Below are 23,682 nucleotides of genomic sequence, written 5' to 3' on the forward strand. Positions count from 1 at the left end.
GGTTTTTCCAATTTCTCATATATTCATTCCACTTATTCCCTCTAAAACATCTAGTTTTTTTTTTTTTAAGATCCCATTTCCCCCCACTGGTACAATATTTTATTTAAAAAAATAAATATTTTCAGGGAAAAAAAAAGGCTAAAAGAATGGAGCGTAAAGGAGTGGGGGTGGGGCGAAGGTAAAGAAGGGCCCAGCAGGAAAAGGCTGGTTACTGGGTATTTTCCTTCTGGAAGCACGCTTCACTGGCACAGGCATCTGAAGTAACGAGCCATACAAACACGACCCAAGAACAAGAACGATCATGAGCAATGAGTGTAAGGCATAAATGTCTGTGAGATGTAAATGAATTGGCACTGGTCATCAAGCAGCGCCAGATGCTTCGGGACCTCGCAGAGGTAAGAGATCCAAAGAGCAGAGACCACGGCCACCCTTTGGAGGAGGGGAGGAGGGGAGAAACCAAGGAGTAACTACCGTTCAGCCGTCCAATGAAGCCCAACGGACAGGGCACAAAAAGACAGCGAGTGACCAGGGTGAAGAAAGACACCCGGAGAGCCCGAAGGGCGTGCAGTGTGCGAATACGGAACGGGTCCCTGAAATGGGCGCGGGTAAGGGGATGTGGGTGTGTGTATGGGGCAACGCAGGAGTCCCAGGGTCCTCTCCCCGCAGCGGAGCAACAGAGGGTAAAGGAAGGGGGAGGGTGAAAAGCAAGAATGACTCATTCCCGAAAGGAAGTGCTCAAGCCAGAGGAAGGCATGCCACAGGGGGGTTCGGGGCGAGGACTGTGAGGCGCTAGGTGCTCAGAGTGATGGGGGCACAAATCGACGTTCTGTAGTTCCTGCAGCTCGTCTTTAAGATGGGGGGGTGTGGGGGGTTCGCGGCAGCAGAGTGCCCAGGCCTGGGAAGCGGCGCGGCGCGTGCGCAGTGGCGCTCGGCGGGACCCGCTGAGGCAAAGCGGAGCCGCAGTGACAGAAGCGAGCAGAGCGGCTGCCGGGAAAGACTCACCGAGGCGCAGGGGCTGGAGGTAGTGCTGGGGGTAGGCGACCGCTGGACTGTGACCAAAGCCATCTAGGCGCTGCTGGGCTGTTCCGGGCAGGGCATTCTTGTCCTGAGTGTGGGGGGCGGGAGGGTGACGGAGCCGGGATGAGGCAAGGGGTGTGGGGTGGGGATGAGGGGGGCGGGGAGGAGGAGGAGGAGGAGGAGGAGACCGCGCGAACGGCAGCAGGCTCCGCACCCACCACCGGACTCTCGCAGACTGACGCGCTGAACTGGCGGCTGGCGGGCGGGCGGGCGGGCGATTCGGCAGCTGCGGGGCACAATGAGCGCTCCCAGTGCGCAGGCGCCACCTGTCAGCAACCGCCTCTCCCCTCGGCGCGCGCCGCCGCCTGGCCGTAACCCTTGAGTTGCCGGAAGCCGGCCGGGTGCGTGCGCCAAGGGCCGCCGCCCCCTCCCGGGTTTCCTCCTTGCCTCTGGAATCACGCAGTTTGGCTGCGCCGGGGGCTGTGGAGTGGGTTGGGGGGCGGGGTCTCGCAGCTGAGGGTCGCTGGCGCCCCCACTCCTGAGGGACGACCATTTTCTGAGGTGGGGCGCACAGCTTAACCCACCTTCGTGAGAAGAAACTGAGGTAAAAATCCCGAGGCAAACATGTTTCCGGATGGGAAAGGGCGCCGCGGGGTTTCAAACGCTTTCTCTGAGCGTGGGTGGGGCTTACTGGGCTAGAGACCCTCCCTTTGACCCGGCCCTCGGGGAGGCTTTTTCTGAGCTTTCCCACCCTTCCGTCTCCGACTCTATGTTTTAGGATGAGACTTTTTGAAAGTAAGAAAGATTTGTAATTTTATACCCCGGGAGTCTTTATGGTACCCTCGTGCTTCCTCTATTATCCTGGCCCCTGTCTTAGGACTCATTCATTATTCGTGAGGTGCAGAGAGGCCGAGCGAGCCTGGGAGGCCGAGCAAGCTGGGCTCACGGAGTTGGAAGGGTCCAACCTGCTATTTACCTCCCACTTGCTTCCTGCTGGCAAGAAGTTCTCTTGACTAAACAGGATTTGCTCCTAGGGGTTTCCTCTCCTTCGTCTTTAGATTTCATTATTTCATAGACACATGCGGAATGCCGATTAAATAGTTTAAAGAAATCGCTTTCTAAAAGATAAATCAGCTGAACATAAGCCAAGAATGTAATGAAAAATCAAGATTGAAGGTGGGGGGGGAATCGCACTATGCAAATGCCATTGATTGATTACACAGGGCAAGAGAGTTGACAAAGCTGTTTCTCAATTTGAGTGGATGTGCTGGTAAATACTACCATACATATCAAAGCTGTAAAACACACACATTCAGGAGTTTGCAGTTATTAACCCACCGCCTTATCGCTCAGACTCTCTTGGATCTTATTGCTTCTTTTAAACTGACAGAGCTGTCGTGAGCTCTTTCTGGCCGCTTTATGGTTAAGTGCCACTAGAGCCCTCTGTGCTGAGCCTTTGTTGTCTCCTTGGGGCCCTGTGGTTGAAATAATTAGCAGGGAGGTTCCATCAAGAATCAGACACTGAGGGTCCCTGTACTGTACAGTCCTATGTAGAATGTACTGCAGAGAAGCTAGCTGGTAGGCTTTTGCCCCCTGGTGGTGGTCAAGAGTGCCTGCGAGACAAAATTAAACAAAGATGTATGGTTCACAGATTAAACAATCTGACTTGTGTTTTTCCCAGAGCTACTTAGTAAACAGGAAAAGAGAAGACAAAGTTCAGAAGTAAGAACTTTGAACCAAAGCTTAGGAGACCAAACAGGAGGCTATATGCGTAGGCAAGAATTATACATAGCTGAAAGCTGAATGAAGGCAAATAAATGAAACGTGATTTATAAACCAAAGTATCATTCTAGAGAAAAGTATTATTCAAATCAATAGGTCTTAGTAATGTACTTATATGTTAATTTTCTTACTGACTCAGGGACAGCAACACTGATTATCTACTTTTATGTAGCATTATGTAGCAACATTATCGGAAGATGATGATCTTACAGTGTAAGATAATCCTACAGTGGGAAAGAGCACTACCCTAGGAATCAGAGACCTGGCTTCTAGTTCCAGCTCTGTAAAACCTTGAACAAATGGCTTAAACTTTTTGAGCTTTAGTTTCTTCATTTCTGCAACGGAGCTCTAACTCACAGGATTCCTGTGATCAAATGAGAAAAAAAATGTAAAGTGCAATATAAACTGTAAAGCACCATATGTAATTAAGATAACTTTATTATTCTCATAAGTTTGTTCCAAGTTCAGTGAGCTTTTGCTGAGTGTATCCTATGTGTAGAAAATAGCATCAAGCAGAAAGGTAATTAAAAAAAGAATGAAAAATACATGATTCCATGCCTTTTCTTAACAGTAGGAGAAGTAGATTAGTGGTCAAGACATGTCTCATTTGTATGTAGGTATAGTACATCATTATTCATCACATCTGAGGTGATAAAATCCTGGTCAAAATTGGGATTGTAAGGTACCCAAATTCACATAAGGCTTGTAACAGAAAGTTAATTTATTTACAGGAGAAATATCTCTTCCTGGCATATGCCTTTTAAGGAAACTAAGATTTGGAAATTGTTGGTGCATGTTCATTGATTTATTCACCATTAATTGAGAAAATACCAAGGGTGTATTATACACTAGTCACTGTTTTAAAAACAAAAGTCTATCTACCCCTCATAGCTTGTTAGCAGGAAAAAGCTCATCAAATAATTACAGTAAGGTTTAGTGGTACTGTTGCTTCAGTTGCCTCTGCTAGGCCCCAGAAGTACACACACACACACATATATATATGAGAAGTCTAGATATGTACAAAGTGCTTTAGAAACACAGAAAAGGTCTGGGCAAATAAATGTATGCTTTATGATATTGGATTTCAGGCTTTGCCTACAGATCCCAGTATAGCCACGTTGTGAACTGATCTGGATCACATGTGAGCATTTGCAGTCTATGCTCTCTGCACCATTTATACCCATTCTTTCCTGGGCTCCACCCTGCTTCCTACTTGGTCTTCTGGTGATCTGAGGGAAGAGGTGTCATAATATGCTAGCTGAATTCGAGAAGACAGAGGCCAAGAGCAGGATTCCCAAAAGAGGGAGCCAAAGAGAAAAGTTCTCCTAGCTCTATTTAGAGCACCTTTCTTCTTCCCACCTGTGATAATGGAGGCCTCCTTGTGCCATTGGAGTTCATTTAACCCTTAACTTGTATTATCCCTTCTTCAAGGTGAAATTATAAGGGAGCTTTTGAAATTTCTGAGATCAGCTGGTTCTTAAGGTTTGAGAACCTGATGAAAACTGTTAGCCATTTCTCCAGAAAGATACATTTACATATTTCACAAACACACTGAAATCCATTAAGGGGTCCCAGGTTAAGAATCCTGGTTTAAAGGTTAAAGCAGTGCTTCTCAACCTTTTTTCATATCATGACATCCATAGAAATGATATTGTTCAGCACACTGGGATAAATTAGAGGGGATTTGGAGGCAACAATATGGGGCTTGGTGAAAAAAGTTATTTTCTTTTTATAATTATAATGAGAAAAATAACAAACATATTTAAGGGTGATATTAAATATTGAATTTGTATAAGCTTCCAAATAAAGTCTCTCAAAAATTTAATGAAAAACCCGAGATTGCCTCTATAAACATGACATTTTCTATGTAGGGTTTTATGATCGAAATGACTGCATGTAATTTCTGAACAAGACAGTTTAACAGTGATCAATTAGTAGTCATTATTGATGAGAATTTAGTTCATACAAATAGGTGATAAATTTAAAATAATTTTCACAACTATTCAAAATTTGCAAGTATAAATTATGTGTGACTCCAGTAGCTCTTACTTTTTTCCCGCTAGAAAATGTGATGTGGTAATATCTTATGATAGCATGACTGGATTTAGAATCCACTCAAACTTTTTCATATTAAGTATATTTTACCAAATAATGACAAAACTCCCATTTGCAGGGTAGGACTGTGTTACGAGAGCAATAATTCTGCAGCTAACTTGGATGTAACTAAAAGGGCACATCAGCCATAAACAAAGGGAAGAATTCAATATATATGAAGAGAGATTAAGAGCTGAGTCCATGACGAGTATCTGGCAGACTTCCCTGCCTTTCCTGGCCACAGCTTAGGCTCTGAGTCCTGCTCCTTGAGTGCCTGGAGCATGCACTCCTCCAGCAGCTCCAAGGTTCATTGTTTATGATGAGCAGCAATACACACCGCAACTGGCCTCTGAAAGTGATGTCTTAGAGATAGAACATTCCTTTGCTTTTCTTCTTTATTAGAGGATACTTCCTTTAATAAAGCAAGTCCTCCATTGTGTTTGCCGCCTGTGGAACCATGGGGCACACTAGGACGGATCATCAGACTCTGATTCTTTGGGTCACTCTTTGAGAATCCTTAAGTCAAACTGCTTCTGGCCAGGGGTGAATTATGTAGCGGCACCAACCACCATACTCCTTTCAGACCACTCCTAGGGCTGAATAGATAGCTATCTTGCAGTACGTCTGTAACTGATTGATCACAGGCCAAATGAAGTATGTCATTTAAAAGACTGTATAGCTAAGCTTGTTAAAATGTGGGGGGGGAAATCATTCTTTATAATCCAACCCCTTACATTTGAAATGACTAGTTACAAATTATAAAACAAGTAGAAATATATAGAGATAGAATATAAAACAGCTAAGAGTGAGTGGAGTATGATTGAGTCATGTATTGCCTCTACCTGGTTGTAATTCTTCTTAAATTTTAATAATCTTATACTAATTTATTGATAGTCAGTGTCCAGATAGGAGATAAAATTCACACCAGTTATTTGAACAGATAATTTAACAAGAATTGTTAACTAGGTATGAAGTTAAGTAGGTGACTGAAAAACTGAAAAGAGAAATCTAAGGTGTGACAGAGGTAGCAACTGTTATTACCTTTAGGACTGAAAAACAACCTAAACAAAGGAATTAAAGGGAAAAAAATTACAAACTTGGAGGAGTGAGCCCACAGAGCTGAAACTCAGGTCTCTGAGAAGAAGACACTGCTTGGCTGCCGTTGGTGTCTCTGAGCTTAGATGGGGTGCTCCATGGGACCCAGCAGTCTGGGGCCCAGACCTCTGCAGCAGGAACACTGGCTGGCTGATGTCAATGAAAACTACAAAACTTTAGAAAAACTGCAAACTGGATTCAGCTGCTGCTACCAGGTTAAAGAAGCATAGCTGGAGTGAAGCACACTGGAACCAAAACACCACAGGAAGCAGTCGTGAGGTAGACAGGAAGGAACAAGTCTCTTGTCCTTCCTCAGCCTTGTGGTCTCCATCTGATGCCCCCAATTAGCAGAGCTTAACAGAGCCAGCTGGCAAGGCAAAGAAATGTGGTTTTCATACTCCAGCTCCAGCATGAAAGAAAAGTACAAAAGGGTGAATTTGGAGCTGAGAAAATAATCTAATAACTGGCACTTGGCTGATGTAGAAATTGATACCAGAAGTGGAATTTATCTTCCATCCGTTGGTTTTGCATATATTTCATGAAGACAATTAAAGACCTCGCTCCTTTTGTTCCCCGGATCCAATCAGCATAATGTCATCAATGTACTGGACCAACTTAATGCTGATTGGAAGGTGAAGATGCTCAGTATCTCTGTGGACTATATTATGGCAGAGAGCAGGAAAATTGATGTAGCCATGGGGCAAGACTGTGAAGTTATATTGTTGGCCTTGCCAAGTAAAAGCAAATTGCTTCTGGTGTTTCTTGCCAATTTGTATGGAGAAATAAGCATTTGCTGGATCACTAGCTGCATACCAAGTGGCACTGGCTGTGTTGATTTGCTCCAGTAAAGTTACTACATATGGAAGAGCAGCTGCAATTAGAGGCATCACCTGATTAAATTTATAATCACCCACACTCATTCTCCAAGATCCATCTGCCTTCTTCACAGGCCTAACAGGTAAATTAAATTGGCGAGAGATAGATTTCATCACTCCTGCTTCCTTTAACCTTTATTGGTGTCACTAATCTCTATAATCCCCCATTCTGCCATCCCAAGGAAGCAATAATTTTTGTTTACTCTTCTGGTGTATGGGGGAGGTGGGAGGGGGTTCCCAAGGGCTTCAACTTGGCTCTTCATTGTCCTTATTCCAGGATCAAAGAACCAATATGGAAATTCTGCCAGTTACCAGGTATCTATTCTAATTATACATCCAGGAGCTGGTGAAATCACCGCAGAGTGGTTCTATGGGCCTACTCTGCCCACTGTGATACAAACTTGAGTTAAGGGGACTTCCCTGGTGGCGCAGTGGTTAAGAATCTGCCTGCCAATGCAGGGGACATGGGTTCGATCCCTGGTCCAGGAAGATCCCACATGCCGGGGAGCATCTAAGCCTGTGCACCACAACTACTGAAGCCGGCACACCTGGAGTCCATGCTCCGCAACGAGAAGCCTGCACCACAAGGAAGAGTAGCCCCGGCTCACAACTAGAGAAAACCCATGCGCAGCAACGAAGACCCAACGCAGCCAAAAATAAATAAATAAATAAATTTTAAAAAGCAAAATACAAACCAGTTAAGACTCCATCTCTCACCTGTCCAATACAGGCCCCACTTAAACTGGTGGAATGCATTTGGGTCCCCAGAAATTAACACCAATTAATGCCAATGTTTAGAAGTCCCTGAAATACCTGAATATTAATCTTTTTCCTCATTACACAGTCATTTTAGGAAATGGCCTAAGGTCTTTGTGGAGAAGACTTGAAGGAAGATTTTCAGTATATGCTATGGTAGTGCTGCAGAATCCTTCCTTAAGGGGATCCAGCCTGCCCTTTCAATTAAGAGGCTCAGCTCTGGAAACTGGGTGAGAGAAGTCAGAACTCTCCACTATGGTGACTAAAGTCATATTTTTGGCTACCATATATAGATTTTTAAATATTATGTGTAGATGATCAATACTTTATTAGGCTGCCCATCTATTTTAATCCTGGGACCACCATAATCATTTAGCTGAATGTCAAAAATAATCTGATTACCACTGTATCTCTACTTCTCTTTATGGTAAATGTGCCTGCCTTGTCTTTGGTGGATAAACACTGACATCTGGCTTCTGCTGCCTATAATGGGTCATCCCATCATGCCTTGCCTACAGAAGAAAGCCAACATAGAGCTTTTCAAGGATATAAGTACTTCCACTCACTAATGTATTTTTCAGTGCTTTAGTAAAGGGACACCCCCAAGTTCTCTTGGAGAATATACTTGTGGGGAGTGGATATGCAAGTCAAAATGTGATAAATCTACTCCAACATTCCCATATCCCTAAGACTTTGGATTCCTCTTACATTATCCAAGGAAGTTCCAGTATCTCCACTTAATTAAACATAGGCCACTATGGAGTCCAAATTTCAGTGAACTTACCAAGTAAATAGTGAGTGTCACTTCCAGCTGTAGGTGCTAATACATTAAATCCTTAATTTCTGATACGGGTACCCATATCAATAAATTCCAGCCAACCCAGTATTATACTTTGTGCTCCTTCCTTTAACTCCCTTATAATATACTCATGTATGTTCCCTGGGCTTCTGCCACTAAACAAGAAAATAATGAAAATATTTTGCCATAAAACCTATTTCCACTTGGTTAGACTTTGTATTTGCCCTGCTCGAGCATTTTAATATCTGATTTTAGCTTTTTTCGCAATGGGTTTGCCACCAGGACACAGGTGTCATGAAAACCACCACTAAATTTAAGCCACAATGGGAAAGGCGAAGCCTCACATCAACATCACTGTGGACATGTAGATCTGGGCAAGTCTACCACTACTGGCCATCTGATCTATAAATATGGTGGGATCGACAAAAGAAGCATCGAAAAGTTCAGGAAGGAGGCTGCTGAGATGGGAAAGGGCTCCTTCAAGTATGCCTGGATCTTGGACAAACTGAAAGCTCAATGTGAGTATGCTACCACCATTGATATCTCCCTGTGGAAATTCGAGACCAGCAAGTACTATGTGACCATAATTGATGCCCCAGGACACAGAGACTTTATTAAAGACATGATTACAGGTAAATCTCAGGCTGATTGTGCTGTTCTGATTGATGCTGCTGGCACTGGTGAATTTGAAGCCAGTATCTCCAAGAACGGGCAGACCCGTGAGTATGCTCTTCTGGCTTATACTCTGGGTGTGAAAGAACTAATTGCTGGCATTAACAAAATGGATTCCACTAAGCCACTCTATAGCCAGAAGAGCTGAGAGGAAATTGTTAAGGAAGTCAGCATCTACATTCAGAAAATTGGCTACCACCCCAACACAGTAGCATTGGTGCCAGTTTCTGGGTGGAATGGTGGCACCATGCTGGAGCCAAGTGCTAACCTGCTTTGGTTCAAGGGATAGAAAGTCACCCATAAAAATGACAATGCCAGTGGAACCATGCTGCTTGAAGCTCTGGATTGCATCCTGCCACCAGCATGTCCAACTGACAAGCCCCTCCAGTATGTCTACAAAATTGGTGGTATTGGTATTGTCCCTGTGGGTCGAGTGGAGACTGGTGTTCTCAAACCGGGCATGGTGGTCACCTTTGCTCCAGTCAACGTTAAAACTGAAGTGAAATCTATTGAAATGCACCATGAAGCTTTGAGTGAAGCCCTTCCTGGGGTCAGTATGGGCTTCAGTGTCAAGAACGTGTCTGTCAAAGATGTTTGTCGTGGCAGTGTGGCTGATGACAGCAAAAATGACCCACTGATGGAATCAGTGGGCTTCACAGCTCAGGTGATTATCTTGAACCAACCAGGCCAAATCAGTGCTGAATATGCACCTGTGCTGGATTGTCACACAGCTCACATTGCTTGCAAGTTGTCTGAGCTGAAGAAGATTGATCATCGTTCCGGGAAAAAGCTGGAAGGTGGGCCCAAATTCTTGAAATCCAGTGATGCTGCCATCATTGATATAGTTCCTGGCAAGCCCGTGTGTGTTGAGAGCCTCTCTGACTATCCTCCTCTGGGTCATTTTGCTATTCGCGACATGAGACAGACAATTGCTGTGGGTGTCATCAAAGTAGTGGACAAAAAAAAAAAAAAGTGGGCAAGAAGGCAGCTGCAGCTGGCAAGGTTATCAAGTCTGCCCAGAAAGCTCAGAAGGCTACATGAATGTTATCTCCAATACCTGCCACCCCAGTCTTAATCAGTGGTGGAAGAACGGTCTTAGGACTGTTCACTTCAGTTGGCCATTTAATAGTAAAAGACTGCATCACAAAACCTTCAGAAGGAAAGGAGAATATTTCGTCAACCATTTGTTTTATGTGTGGCAGTTTTTCCTTTATTTGATTTTATTTTTCATTTTTTAATTTTTATTGGAGTATAGTTCATTTACAATGTTGTGTTAGTTTCAGGTGTACAGCACAGTGAATCAGTTATACATATACCTATATCCACTCTTTTTTTTTAGATTCTTTTCCCATGTAGGCCATTACAGAATATTGAGTAGAGTTCTCTGTGCTATACAGCAGGTTCTTATTAGTTATCAGTTTTATATATAGTAGTGTGTATATGTCAATCCCAATCTCCCAATTTATCCCTCCCCATCCCCATTCCCTGGTAACCATAAGTTTGTTTTCTACATCTGTGACTCTACTTCTGTTTTGTAAACAAGTTCATTTGTACCCTTTTTTTTAGATTCCACATATAAGTGATATCATATGATATTTGTCTTTCTGTGTCTGACTTACTTCACTCAGTATGACAATCTCTAGGTCCATCCATGTTGCTGCAAATGGCATTACTTTGTTCTTTTTTATAGCTGAGTAATATTCCATTGTATATATGTAGCACATCTTCTTTATCCATTCCTCTGTTGATGGACATTTAGTTGCTTCCTCATCCTGGCTATCGTAAATAGTGCTGCAATAAACACTGGGGTGCATGTATCTTTTTGAATTATTATTTCCTCCAGGTATATGCCCAGGAGTGGGATTGCTGGGATATGTGGTATGTGTGGCAGTTTTAAGTTAGCTTTTAAAATCAGTACTTTTTTTTTGTGGTACGCGGGCCTCTCACTGTTGTGGCCTCTCCCATCTCGGAGCACAGGCTCTGGACGCGCAGGCTCAGCGGCCATGGCTCATGGGCCCAGCCGCTTCGTGGCATGTGGGATCTTCCCGGACCGGGGCACGAACCCGTGTCCCCTGCATCGGCAGGCAGACCCTCAACCACTGCGCCACCTGGGAAGCCCTAAAATCAGTACTTTTTTATGGAAACAACTTGACCAAAAATCTGTCACAGAATTTTGAGACCCATTGAAACAAAGTTTAATGAGAAAATAAAAAGACCTGATTTGAGTTAACGAATCTACTATAAGTAAGAGGTGGTTGTGGTGAGTCTTGAGGAAAATGGGCATCCTCTTGCAAGGCAGTTGCCCCAGATGATATTATTACAAAATTTTCAATTAAGAGGATATTCTTCACAAATACAAGAGGACAAACTGCTTTCACTGTCAAAAAAGGCTCAAAGTGACTCAGAAGTTTGAGATTATCAGTCTCCTAGTCCAACTAAATGTCCCCATTCCAAATTTCAGGGTACTCCTTCCCAATCAATCCCTCAATTTTGACATGAATAACTTGGCTGGAATTTGAATTCAATTAATATTGTAATTCTGCAACCCATAATTCTTGACTAATTGACTCTTTTATCATTAAACGATGACTTCCTTTGTCTCTTATTATAGTTTTTGGCTTAAAGTCTATTTTGTCTGATGTAAGTATAGCTATCTCTGCTCTCTTTCGGTTTTCACTTGCCTGGAATATCTTTTTCCATCCCTTCACTTTGAGCCTATGTGTATCCTTAAAGCTGATGTGAGTCTCTTATAAGCAGCATATAGTTGGGTCTTGGTTTTTTATCCATCCAGCCACTCTATGCATTTAGATGGAGAATTTAATCCATTTTATTGATAGGTGAGAACTTTTATTAATCAACATCTAATTAAATGTCATCTTATTGTTTTCTGGCTGTTTTGTAATTCTTTTGTTTCTTTCTTCCTGTCTTACTGCCTTCCTTTGTGAATTGATGATTTTCTGCAGTGGTATGCTTTGATTCCATTCTCTTTATCTTTTGTGCATCTACTATAGGTTATTGCTTTGTGGTTACCATGAGGCTTACATAAAACACCTTATAGATACAATGGTTTATTTTAAACTGATGACAACTTAATTTCGATCACATACAGAAACTCTACCTTTCTATATCCTCCCCCCATCTTATATTTTTGACGCCACAGTTTACATCTTTTTATATTGGATATCCAATAGCAAATTATTGTTTGCAAAGCTATAGTTATTTTTAATACTTGTGTCCTTTAACCTTTATTCTAGAGGTAAGTGATTAACACACCACCATATTACAGTATTGGAATATTCCGAATCTGACTGTATAGTTATACTTACAGTGTGTTTTCATGTTACTAATTAGTATCCTTTCATTTCAGCTTGAAGAACACCTTTTAGCATTTCTTGTAAGACAGTTCTGGTGGGGGTGAGCTCCCCTCAGCTTTTATTTTTCTGGGAAAGATTTTCTCTCTCTTTCATTTCTTTTTATTTATTTATTTAAATTTTTAAAAGATTCTTTTGATGTGGACCACTTTTTTTAAAGTCTTTATTGAATTTGTTACAATATTCCTTCTGTTTTATGTTTTGGTTTTTTGGCCACGAGACATGTGGGATCTTAGCTCCCCGACCAGAGATCAAACCCGCACCCCCCTGCATTGGAAGGCAAAGTCCTAACCACTGGACCACCAGGGAAGTCCCTCTCTCTTTCATTTCTGAGGATAACTTTGCCAGATAGAATATTCTTGGTTGACAGGTTTTTGGGGTTTTTTTTTTCTTTCAGCACTTTGAATATGTCATCCTACTCTCTCCTGGCCTGTAAGGTTTCTGCTGAGAAATCCTGTGATAGTCTTATGGGGTTCCTTTGTAAGTGGCAAACTTCTTTTCTATTGCTTCTTTCAAGATTTTCTCTTTGTCTTTGATTTTGACAGTTTTATTACAATGTGTCTTGGAGAAGATCTCTTTGAGTTGAATTTGTTTGCAGACCTATGAGCTTCATGAACTTGGATGTCCAAATCTCTTTTCAGATTTGTGAAGTTCTCAGACATTATTTGGGTGGGGGGCTGTTAAGGATTCTACATATTAACTTGTGGGGACATGGTGGAGGTTGCACATACAAACATTTAGTATATAATAAGAAGAAAGTTAATGGACCAGGAAGGAGACTTGAAGATGGAAGTATGAGATTTTCTAATCACTTGGAGAAGTTGAGACAACAGCAGTTAATTGGAGAGGTCAAACTTACACCACTGTATTTTTATGGCAGGCTGGTGGTATAGGTCAGACATTATTTTTCAAAAAGTTTTCTGCCCCTTTCTCCCCTTCCTTAGACTCTCATATTGTATAGATTGTTTCTCTTAATGGTGTCCCATAAGTCCCATAGGCTTTCTTCATTCCCCTTCAGTTTTTTCTTTTTTTCTCCACCAGCTGAATATTTTCAAATGATCTGTGTTTGAGTTTACCGATTCTTTCTTCTGCTTGGTTTAGTCTTGTCTACTGAATTATTCATTTCAGTCATTGTATTCTTCAGCTCCAAAATTTCTGTTTGGTTCTCTTTTTTTGTTTTCTCTTTGTGGAACTTATCATTTCATTCTTGTATCATTTCCCTTATTTCATTAAATTGTTTACCTGTGTTCTCTTGTAGCTCTCTGAGCATCTTTAGAACAGTTATTTTGAATTCTTTATCAAGCAATTTGTGAATCTCCACTTCCCATTACTGGAAGTTTACTGTGTTCCTTTGGTAGTGTCATGTTTCTCCGATGTTTTGTGATCCCTGTAGTTTTTGTAGGTGTCTGTGCATTTGAAGAAGCAGTTACCTCTTTCAGACTTTATGGACTGACTTTGGTATGGAAAGACTTTCATCTGCGGGCAGGCACATGCTGGAACATGCTGTGACCCTGGGTCTAGTGGTGCGGAGTGCAAAGTGTGAGGGCATGTAACATCTCCGAATGATGGGGAGGGGCGTGATGTCTTGTTGGTTTAGCAGCTGGGGTTCATGACGTCAACAACCGCATAATCTTTGGTGAGAGCTGTAGGCAGTCCACAGTGGCTTCAAGGACTGTTGGAGTCTTTAACAGTACCTCCAGTCCAGTGGCTAGGGATCAGGCCAGGCAGTGGTGGTGTCCAGAGCCAGTGGTATGCACAGGCTTGGCTGCAGGGCTAGTTGTGGGGACTGGCTGCAGAGGCACAGTGGCAGGGGCTGGGGCCAACTGGGGGTGCACAAGCAGCTGCAGTGGCCCTGGCTGTCAGTGTGTCCTTGAGTGACAATGGGGCTAGCTGAAGGCACATGCTGGGCAGTGGTGGCCAGTGACGGGAGTTGAGGCTGGTGTCTTGCAGGTACACAACTTTAAGGTTAACTGCAGGTAAGCAGAGCCATGCAAGCCAGTGACAGGTGTCCACATTGAATCCAGGCCCTCCAGCAGCTATGGGGGCCTTGGCTGTTGTTGTACACTTGTGGGGCCATAGGGGCTTGCTGTGGGCATGTGCACGGCTGTAGCGGCTGGTAGTGGGAGTCAGGCCAGCAGTGTGCAGGTGCACAGCTGCAGTAGTCTCCTGCCATTCTCAGCAGTTATCAGTATCTTTCACTGGCTCTTCTTTCTTAGCCCTACTTTTAAGTGTTCATCAACAAGGGTTTATTTTCAGCCTTTTTTTCCCTTCTCTTAGCTATTATTGGGTGAGCCCCACTAGCATCCTCCTACAAATGTATCTTTCTATCAATACCCAGGGGTTCAAGACTCACAAGAAATCCAGGTAAATGACATTTCTTATCCTCTATGAGTCTGAGAAATCAGAATGATGTATGATTTCTCTCATACTGAGAAACTCCTTCCTCGAGGATAATTGGCTACTCTTTCACATGTGACTGACAGTCTTACTAATGAAGATGCTATTGGAATTTCCCTGGTGGTCCAGTGGCTAAGACTCCACGCTCCCAATGCAGGGGGCCTGGGTTCGATCCCTGGTCAGGGAACTAGATCTCTCATGCCACAACTAAGAGTTCGAATGCTGCAACTAAAGATCCTGCATGCCGCAACTAAGACCCAATGCAGCCAAATAAATATTTTTTAAAATGCTATCAAGCAGGTGTCTTAAATGTAATACCTTCAAACTCAAACTCATATCATTCTTCAAACCTGTTTTTCTCTCCTTTCCTTATTTCACTTAATGGCATCATCATCCATTCAGCCTTCTAAATATTCAAAAACGCTCAGTGAGCCTTAACTACTCCTCTTTCACTCCTTAGATCTAATTATGCCCCCAGTCCTGATCATTCTATCTGTTGTAAATAGTTTGGGTTCCCTCAGAACAGACCCTGGTCCAAGGAGTTGAGTGGAAGTTTATTTGGGTGGAAACAATGGTAAGGGAGTAGGGAAGTAGACTACAGTCAGGGGCATTCATCTCAGGTGCAATATTTAAGGTACAAAATTTACCTTCATTCTATCTTTCCCCACTCTTTCACACTTCCAGTCTTTGCCGGCAGAGTCAACTTTTTAAAAACACCGATTTCATCGCATCTTGTCCTATGCTTAAAAAGCACAAAATAAAATCCAAACTCCTTGATTTATTGTGAAAAGTTACCTTTTTAGCCTCATCTTCTGCCACTTTCTATTATATAACTATGCTCTGCTATGAATGCTTCAAACACTTTTTGAACTTTTATACTCCAGCGTATAATGTTCCTTCTGCCTCAAATACTCTTTCCCCCCTCCTTTACACACACACAAAGTCTTATTAGTCACTTAAAATCTAGCTTGGAAATCTATTTTTCTGTGAAATCTTCCCTGACCTCCCTGAGAAAATTAATTGCCATTCCTCTGTGTTCCTTAATATTTTGTATGTACCTCTGCTTTTTTTTTTTTTATTCATTTATTTAATTTTTGGCTGCATTGGGTCTTTGCTGCTGCACGCGGGCTCTCCCCAGTTGCAGCGAGCGAGGGCCACTCCCGTTGCAGGGAACAGGCTTCTCATTGTGGTGGCCTCTCTTGCTGCGGAGCACAGGCTCTAGGCACGCGGGCTTCAGTAGTTGTGGCACACGGGCTTCAGTATTTGTGGCTCACGGGCTCTAGAGCGCAGGCTCAGTAGTTGTGGCGCACGGGCCCAGCCGCTCCGCGGCATGTGGTATCCTCCCGGACCAGGGCCCGAACCCGTGTCCCCTGCATCGGCAGGCGGACTCTCAACTACTGCGCCACCAGGGAAGCCCCTGTACCTCTGCTTTTGCATGTACAGATGGAATTGCATCTGTTTATCCCTTTTTCCTCTCACTAAACTAGGAACTCTACAAAAGCAGATCCTATCCATCTTTTTAACCCCAAAGTCTGCCTGCATATAGAAGGCACCCAGTAAAGGTTTACTGAGTTGAATTTATCTGGGTGCATCCAAACAAAACAAATTTTAAAAGAAATGGGGGGACTTCCCTGGTGGTCCAGTGGGTAAGACTCTGCGCTCCCAGTGCAGGGGGCCTGGGTTCGATCCCTGGTGGGGGAACTAGATCCCGCATGCCTGCCGCAACTAAGAGTCTGCGGGCTGCAATGAAGATCCCACGTGCCGCAGCAAAGATCCCATGTGCTGCAACTAAGACCCGGCACAGCCTAAATAAATAAATAAAAATAAGTAAATCTTAAAAGAAATGGGAGGAAGCTTTTTAGCAATTTCAGGAGATGGACACCAGAAGCAAAAACAGCAGTCTGTGAAAATGTACAATTGGGACCTATCAAAGAAATCTATTGTGTATTATTTATTATTTATGAATTGCTTCAAAAAGGTTTTGAGGCAGGCATTTTTGTGTTGGAAGCTGTTGTCTCCAAAGGCCGTACTTTTGGTTCATTCAAGCAGAACATATGTTGATAAAAAGAAAAGTGAATACTCTAGCACATTATAAATAATACCATTTCAAATTAAGAAGTCCCTAGATTGTAACTGCCCTAGCAGCAGAGGCCATGTATATAAAATGCATTACTTTTTACATAGAACCTAGCTTAAATATACACAAAGTCTTAAATATACACAAAGTCTTACATGATTTTTGACACAACAGTGATTTTGATCATCTGTGACTGAATCTATAGTCATTTGCAATTGAAGTAGGGGATGTGGTAATTATCCATTTTTATTCCTTAGCATAAATAAATAAACCAGATAAATCTCATTCCTCTCAGAACTCCCCCCTCCAAAAATACTTTTTAGCAAGGTGATTATTCTAATGTCTGACTTTCTCACATGAATTAAATAGCAATCAAAGTTTCATTTCACCTCACTTTGTAATTTCAAAAACTAATGAGGATGATGATAATGTTTTAAAAATTCAGTTGCATTACTGTTGCTGTTTTTTTAAACACTAATGGTGATGATTACTGTGGTGACTTTTCCTGTCTCCCTGAACCCTGGCCTAGCACTAATCGAGCTTTGATCAGTAACCACAGTAATAACAGTAGTACAGTCAGAAGTTTAGCAGCTGAGAACTTACTATCATTCAGTAGAATGGTGGGATGAGGTTGGGTGGGGGGAGATTTTGATCTTCCAGAGTATTTCTGTTTGTTAATATTTTCTTTCTCTCTTTTTGTTATAAATAGTGGTCTGGTAATACTTTTCCTTACCATTTGGTGATATCTTTTAGTGGTCCAGATGAGTGAGTCGACATCTCAAGAGGAACCCAAACCTGCTCAGGTACCTGGTCTACATAGGTTTCTAACCATTTAGCCATGAGAGGATTTGAGATTCAACATTTTTGGGAAAATGGAGATGCAATATCATATTCTGTCATTGAATTATTTCTCTTTTTAGTTGAACTTTTCTGCATGAAGTTTTGACAAAAATGGGGTCAACTAATAGTTGAGTCACAGTGGCCTGCTTCCAGTTGCTTTGTATTCTTTATACCTAACAAGTCTAATACTGTTTGAGTTTGCTAATACAACTACTTTATGTGATTTTATTTGGTATGATGTTTACTCATTATGTGAATTTTTTTACATAAAAAGCTTGCTACACTAGAGTATAAAATGTTAGTTTTATTTCCGGCTCCTGTTGGATACCATTTACTAACACTATTTCCACTTCAGGAAAATGGAAAAGAAGACAAAGAAAGGAACCAGGAAGCAACCAAAGTAAAAGAGCCTATGAAGGTAGAGTTTTCATGAGTAATCAGATGTTAATGCTTGAGAGTAAACTGGAGAAATTAATTTTCTCACAAAGAAAAAAAAGGAAAAGATGTGGGTATTCAAAAAGATAAAATGGCAAATGGGAAAAAGCAAACCCATGTTGATCATTAAGCTGACTCATTTGAGTCAGTTGCAGAAAACTTCCATTGACAGGTAAATTATTTGTGAAGAGCTATTATGAATTATAAGTAAAGTTTACTTTCTAAAATCAGAACTGTTACCCTGAGTACAATAACCACCAGTTTTTAGGGGAACTTCGCTATCATTCTGAAAATGTAATCTCCATGTTAATCGTTTAAGTAACTTTGTGTTTAAATAAATAGAAGATTTCAATGAGGAAAAATATTTTATAGAAAAGGGGAGGCAAGTGAAAATAGTTATATGATTCACCATTAAGTTGACTAATGTGAGTCTTAAAGTATTCTGTTATCATCCTTTTAAAAGTACATCAGCATGAGTACAAAAAGCTATTTTGTCACCATTTATTCATAAAAGTAACCTTTACTTTCTTTAATTAAGGTGAAAACGTTTTTCTTTCCACCACAAACGTGGAAGGTGATTCTAATAGTAAAAGAAACCAGCAGCAATTTCAAATGTCCTATTTCACTGTGTTGTGGTCTCAAATTATGTTTCTAGAAAGTATTATATAATTCAAGGATTCATGTACATCTGGAATAATATTCTTAGCATATTTACTGCGTTAGCAATAGAAAGATGTGATGACATTCTGAGCCAATGAACTTTATCTTGTAAATAGACTGTGATTACTGCTTTGCTTCTAATATATAGCATTAAATCCTAGCAAAATTAGGGAGGAATGTTTGGTGATTTTTACAAGGGATTTGTGTGCATTCTTTAATTGGGAGAGTTGATGCAACTTTGATGAAAAGCATTTCACTTTTTAATTGGTGTTTCTTTCCTCCTTTCAGAGTTCACGGAGTATACCAGACAGTTTGGCATTAGGCATCTGCAGCAATGTGGCAGGAACAGCAGCAAATAAAGTCAAATCCCAAGGTAGAGAACTAGACTTTCTCCTACACAACAGAATGCAAAACTATTACTAAATTTTAGTTGGGGATGGGTTCCTCAAGATTTTGCCTTTTAAAGATATAATCCCAGGGATATTTTAAATGCGGTTTGGGAAATAGTTTAAAATATATTCCCGTCATCTTCTATTGATACTTAGAGGCAAGTTTATAACCATTCATCTTGTGCTTAAAGAGAAAATTTAGCTAAGAGAGCTGACTGACACATAGCAGACAACCCATTAATACAAAAATAAAATGAAGAACCCTAGTGATTCAACCTGCCTGCTGTTTTTCTATTTCTTCTTTTTACCTCTGTACTTGACAACACATTTATTCTATTTGACTTCCAGCCCAATCCTTAACCCAAATCCCACATAATTATGCAGGTTGAAAATTTATATGATCAAAAGGCAACAAATAACTGGGCAAGACATTCATCCCTTTCACTACAGTTCTTCTAATTTTAGATACTTAGTGAAATCCTGTATGACAGAAAATTTTCACAATATTTAAAATTTAACAATTTCAACTTATATTTTAGTTAATTGAAATTCTTTTCAATTTGGTTTACAACTATTGAGTGTTTAGTATGTGCTAGGCTGAACTATAATAATAATTTTTTAAAATAAATTTATTTATTTTATTTATTTATTTTTGGCTGCATTGGGTCTTCATCGCTACGTGCGGGCTTTCTCTAGCTGCGGTGAGTGGGGGTTACTCTTCGTTGCGACAGGCGGGCTTTTCATTGTGGTGGCTTCTCTTGTTGCTGAGCACGGGCTCTAGGCGCGCGGACTTCAGTAGTTGTGGCACGTGGGCTCAGTAGTTGTGGTTCGCAGGCTCTAGAGCGTAGGCTCAGTAGTTGTGGCGCACGGGCTTAGTTGCTCCGCTGCATGTGGGATCTTCCCGGACCAGGGCTCAAACCCATGTCCCCTGCATTGGCAGGCGGATTCTTAGCCACTGTGCCACCAGGGAAGTCCCAACAATAATTTTTAAAGCATTTTCTAAACTATAAATTGCTATATAGATGGTAGTTATAACTTGTAGTTGCTTACTTTTCTCCAAAGTGCTTTTCTGTCTTTTAAACCAATTATAAGTATTATTTACTATTCCTTCTTATTAGTAAATATATAATACATACACATTAAGAACCAAACTTTTCAGCATTTATTTTGCCTTTATTATAAACTTAGTACTGTTTTCACAGCTTCACTAACTTTTAAAAAGTTTCCCTACCTGCCCCCTACCACCAGTTTCTTTCTTTCTTTTTTTTTTTTTTGCATTTGTCAACATTTTTTTCTTTTTACATCTTTCTTGGAGTATAATTGCTTTACAATGTTGTGTTAGTTTCTGCTGTATAACAAAGTGAATCAGCTATACATATGCATATATCCCCATATCCCCTCCCTTTTGAACCTCCCTCCCACCCTCCCTATCCCACCCCTCTAGGTGGTCACAAAACACAGAGCTGATCTCCCTGTCCTATGCAGCTGCTTCCCACTAGCTATCTGTTTTACATTTGGTAGTGTATATATGTCAATGCTACTCTCTCACTTCGTCCCAGCTTCCCCTCCCCGCCCCGTGTCCTCAAGTCCATTCTCTACGTCTGCGTGTTTATTCCTGTCCTGCCACTAGGTTCATCAGAACCATTTTTTTTAGAGTCTATATATATGTGTTAGCATATGGTATTTGTTTCTCTCTTTCTGACTTACTTTACTCTGTATGACAGACTCTAGGTCCATCCACCTCACTACAAATAACTCAATTTCGTTTCTTTTTATGGCTGAGTATTCCACTGTATGTACCACCAGTTTCTTGATTTTACTTCCTCCTCACTCCCACCCTTCACCATCACCCCATAAATACACTTTGCCTTTACCATACTCACTTGAGCCAGGTTTATAAATGAACTCTTGCGTTTTAAACATGCCAAACAGAATCACGATCTAGGTAATTTGCTATAAATTTAATTAGGTGTTCACTTTAATCAGTTTATGGCCATATTTGCACCTACAAATCTTCACACATATATTCCAACATGTAATTTATTGCCTCTCTAGAAAACATATCAATCAAGAGTTTATGGTCTTTTCTGTTCTTATACTTTCAATTTGTTATCACTTTTCAATGTATGGTAGAGGGAAATGTGTTTTGTTTGTTTAAGTCTGTTCATCCCAGTTTATGATATATACTGAAAACATTGCAGTTGCTTGTTGCGATATCAAATGCAATGCAATGTACTTATTTATTCAGTGATCAGTCACTATTAATCCTAACATTTCTAAATCTCCCTTTGTAAATACGTGTGTGTGTGTGTGTGTGTGTGTGTGTGTGTGTGTGTGTAAGAAGTGGGAAGAGGAACTGTTATTTTAGTCTCAACATGTCAAAGGATGTGTCTTTATCCTTGTTATATACTTGTCAAAATTAAAAGGATGTTATCTTGCCAGGCAGCTCCCAGAATACACTCAAATACATATCTTTGCATAGAAAATATTGTGGTTAAACGTACCATGTGGGGCTTCCCTGGTGGCGCAGTGGTTGAGAGTCCACCTGCCGATGCAGGGGACACGGGTTCGTGCCCCGGTCCGGGAAAATCCCACATGCCACGGAGCGGCTGGGTCCGTGAGCCATGGCCGCTGAGCCTGCGCGTCCGGAGCCTGTGCTCCGCAACGGGAGAGGCCACAGCAGTGAGAAGCCCGCGTACCGCAAAAAAACAAAACAAAACAAAACAAAAACGTACCATGGGAATTCCTTATTTCTTTCCCTGGTCATTGTATTTTTTAGGCTATGAGCTTAACTTGTGTTTTGAGAAATCTTATTTCTTTTTTATTAATTTGTTCAGCTTTATTCTTATTACACAGCCCTAAGTTTAAAAACGTTTTGTAGGAAAATGCCTTTTCCTATAGTTATTGAATTTTAATTACAATAGTGTTTAATAGTGCTTCTTTTCTTCCTCCTTTCGTAGTAGTTATTCTACATTATGTACAAATGGTAAGAAATTCTGGTAAGACCAAGACAGCTGAGTTTCAAACAGGACCTGTGTTTAAAGGGAACATCACACATCTGTTAAGTAGCCCTGCTGCGTCAATTTTCACCAGTTTAACCAGCAGCCAGTCCCTGTAATGTTATATGCCTTCTGTGAAGAAATAGTCTGTTAAAGCTTATTATAATGTGGGTTATAATTCATTCCTATTTATGTCCTTAAATAGGGTTGTACTGAGGCCATGCCCAGCAGTGAGCCATGCACTAAGTGCAGGAAATGATAAAAGTCACTTACAAGATTGGACCTTTCAAAATATGAATAAGGAATTCTTTTGTGTTCCTACTTACTTAGTTGAAAGCATTTGTGCCCATATTGCCTGAATAGGACTTTGTATGTTAGAAGGTGGATTGATACAGGGGTGAAGGTGTGCATATTGGGAAAGAATGTGAAAGGCTCTTAATTCCGCAAGAGTTTAGGAAGACAATCCTGAAAAAGAATTTCAGTGCTTAGCATAGTGCCTGGCACTATGACATCAATAATTATTTATTGAGTGAATATATAAATGAATCTATCTATCTGTAAAAGGTTTAGGAATGTCCAAGCATAGACCTGCTAAAAAACCCAGTACCTATTTGAAATTATATTCAATTAAACCTCTTAATTTTCCCTTGGGGCAGTGCTGTAATTTATGAATTCAGAGATCACCCAATCAAAAGACAGCTACAGATAGGCTTGTTCAGAATTCTGATTTACTGACCCTGCTATTGCTGTGCCTCCTTTTCTTTTCTTGATTTTATGGCTCTAAGACAGAAGTGTTTGACCAGAGCTGTAACCAAACACATATCTACTTCCATTCTGCATGTCGGTGGGGACAATGCAAGCACGAGGATTATTGCTTAGCAACCTATAATAGCCAAGCACACTAGAGGAGCACTAGCAGGCTGCAGCAAAGATAAGACAATGCCCCAGTTCATGTGTGAGTTTACTAATGAGCCATGCAGATGGCTAGATATTAAGTTGCTATAAATCTGTAGCACTCCCCTTAAAGCAGGAGGAGGAATATCTGCCTTGGGTTATGCTAGAGAGGTTAAAAGCAAAGAGAGTACATTAGAACCTGCAGACTTTAAAAAAAAATTGGTCTCTATCACACTTATTTAAAATAGAAGTAAAAGTATTGGATATTAATGAGCATTGTGACAAAACAGAATGGAAACACTACCCGCCCACCCCCCAAAAAAAGAGGTTAACTTGTTTACAAATCCAACTGAGAGGTAACAAAGAGCATTATACTACCCTCCTCATTTCCCCCATATATGAATAAGCCAAGAGGAAATCAAAACTTGGGAGAGATATTCATAAATACTATCCAATATTGGACTTAAGACATTCTTTAAATGAAATGTTGGCTTTTCAAGTGTTTTAAAAAATAAACCACTTAATATTTT

General features: G+C 41.2%; 2 protein-coding genes and 1 pseudogene across 2 annotated transcripts in view; 2 read left to right on the plus strand and 1 right to left on the minus strand.

The window, feature by feature from the left end:
• SSH2 (slingshot protein phosphatase 2) overlaps window positions 1-1,286 on the minus strand; it is a 245,163-nt gene extending 243,877 nt beyond the window's left edge. The window contains exons 1-2 of the mRNA XM_059997044.1: window positions 1,236-1,286; window positions 1,003-1,105 (exon numbers count right to left, since the gene is read on the minus strand). Coding sequence (XP_059853027.1) covers window positions 1,003-1,065 — 63 coding nt within the window. The 5' untranslated portion in view covers window positions 1,066-1,105; window positions 1,236-1,286. The remainder of the gene's footprint in view (window positions 1-1,002; window positions 1,106-1,235) is intronic.
• Window positions 1,287-8,741: 7,455 nt separating this feature from the next.
• Window positions 8,742-10,131, plus strand: LOC132414250 (elongation factor 1-alpha 1 pseudogene; annotated as a pseudogene).
• A 7,511-nt stretch (window positions 10,132-17,642) lies between these two features.
• Window positions 17,643-23,682, plus strand: part of EFCAB5 (EF-hand calcium binding domain 5) — a 96,644-nt gene continuing 90,604 nt past the window's right edge. The window contains exons 1-3 of the mRNA XM_059998406.1: window positions 17,643-17,738; window positions 18,131-18,193; window positions 19,159-19,243. Coding sequence (XP_059854389.1) covers window positions 17,697-17,738; window positions 18,131-18,193; window positions 19,159-19,243 — 190 coding nt within the window. The 5' untranslated portion in view covers window positions 17,643-17,696. The remainder of the gene's footprint in view (window positions 17,739-18,130; window positions 18,194-19,158; window positions 19,244-23,682) is intronic.

Source organism: Delphinus delphis, chromosome 19 (assembly GCF_949987515.2).
Source record: "Delphinus delphis chromosome 19, mDelDel1.2, whole genome shotgun sequence".
Classification (NCBI taxonomy): Eukaryota; Metazoa; Chordata; class Mammalia; order Artiodactyla; family Delphinidae; genus Delphinus; species Delphinus delphis.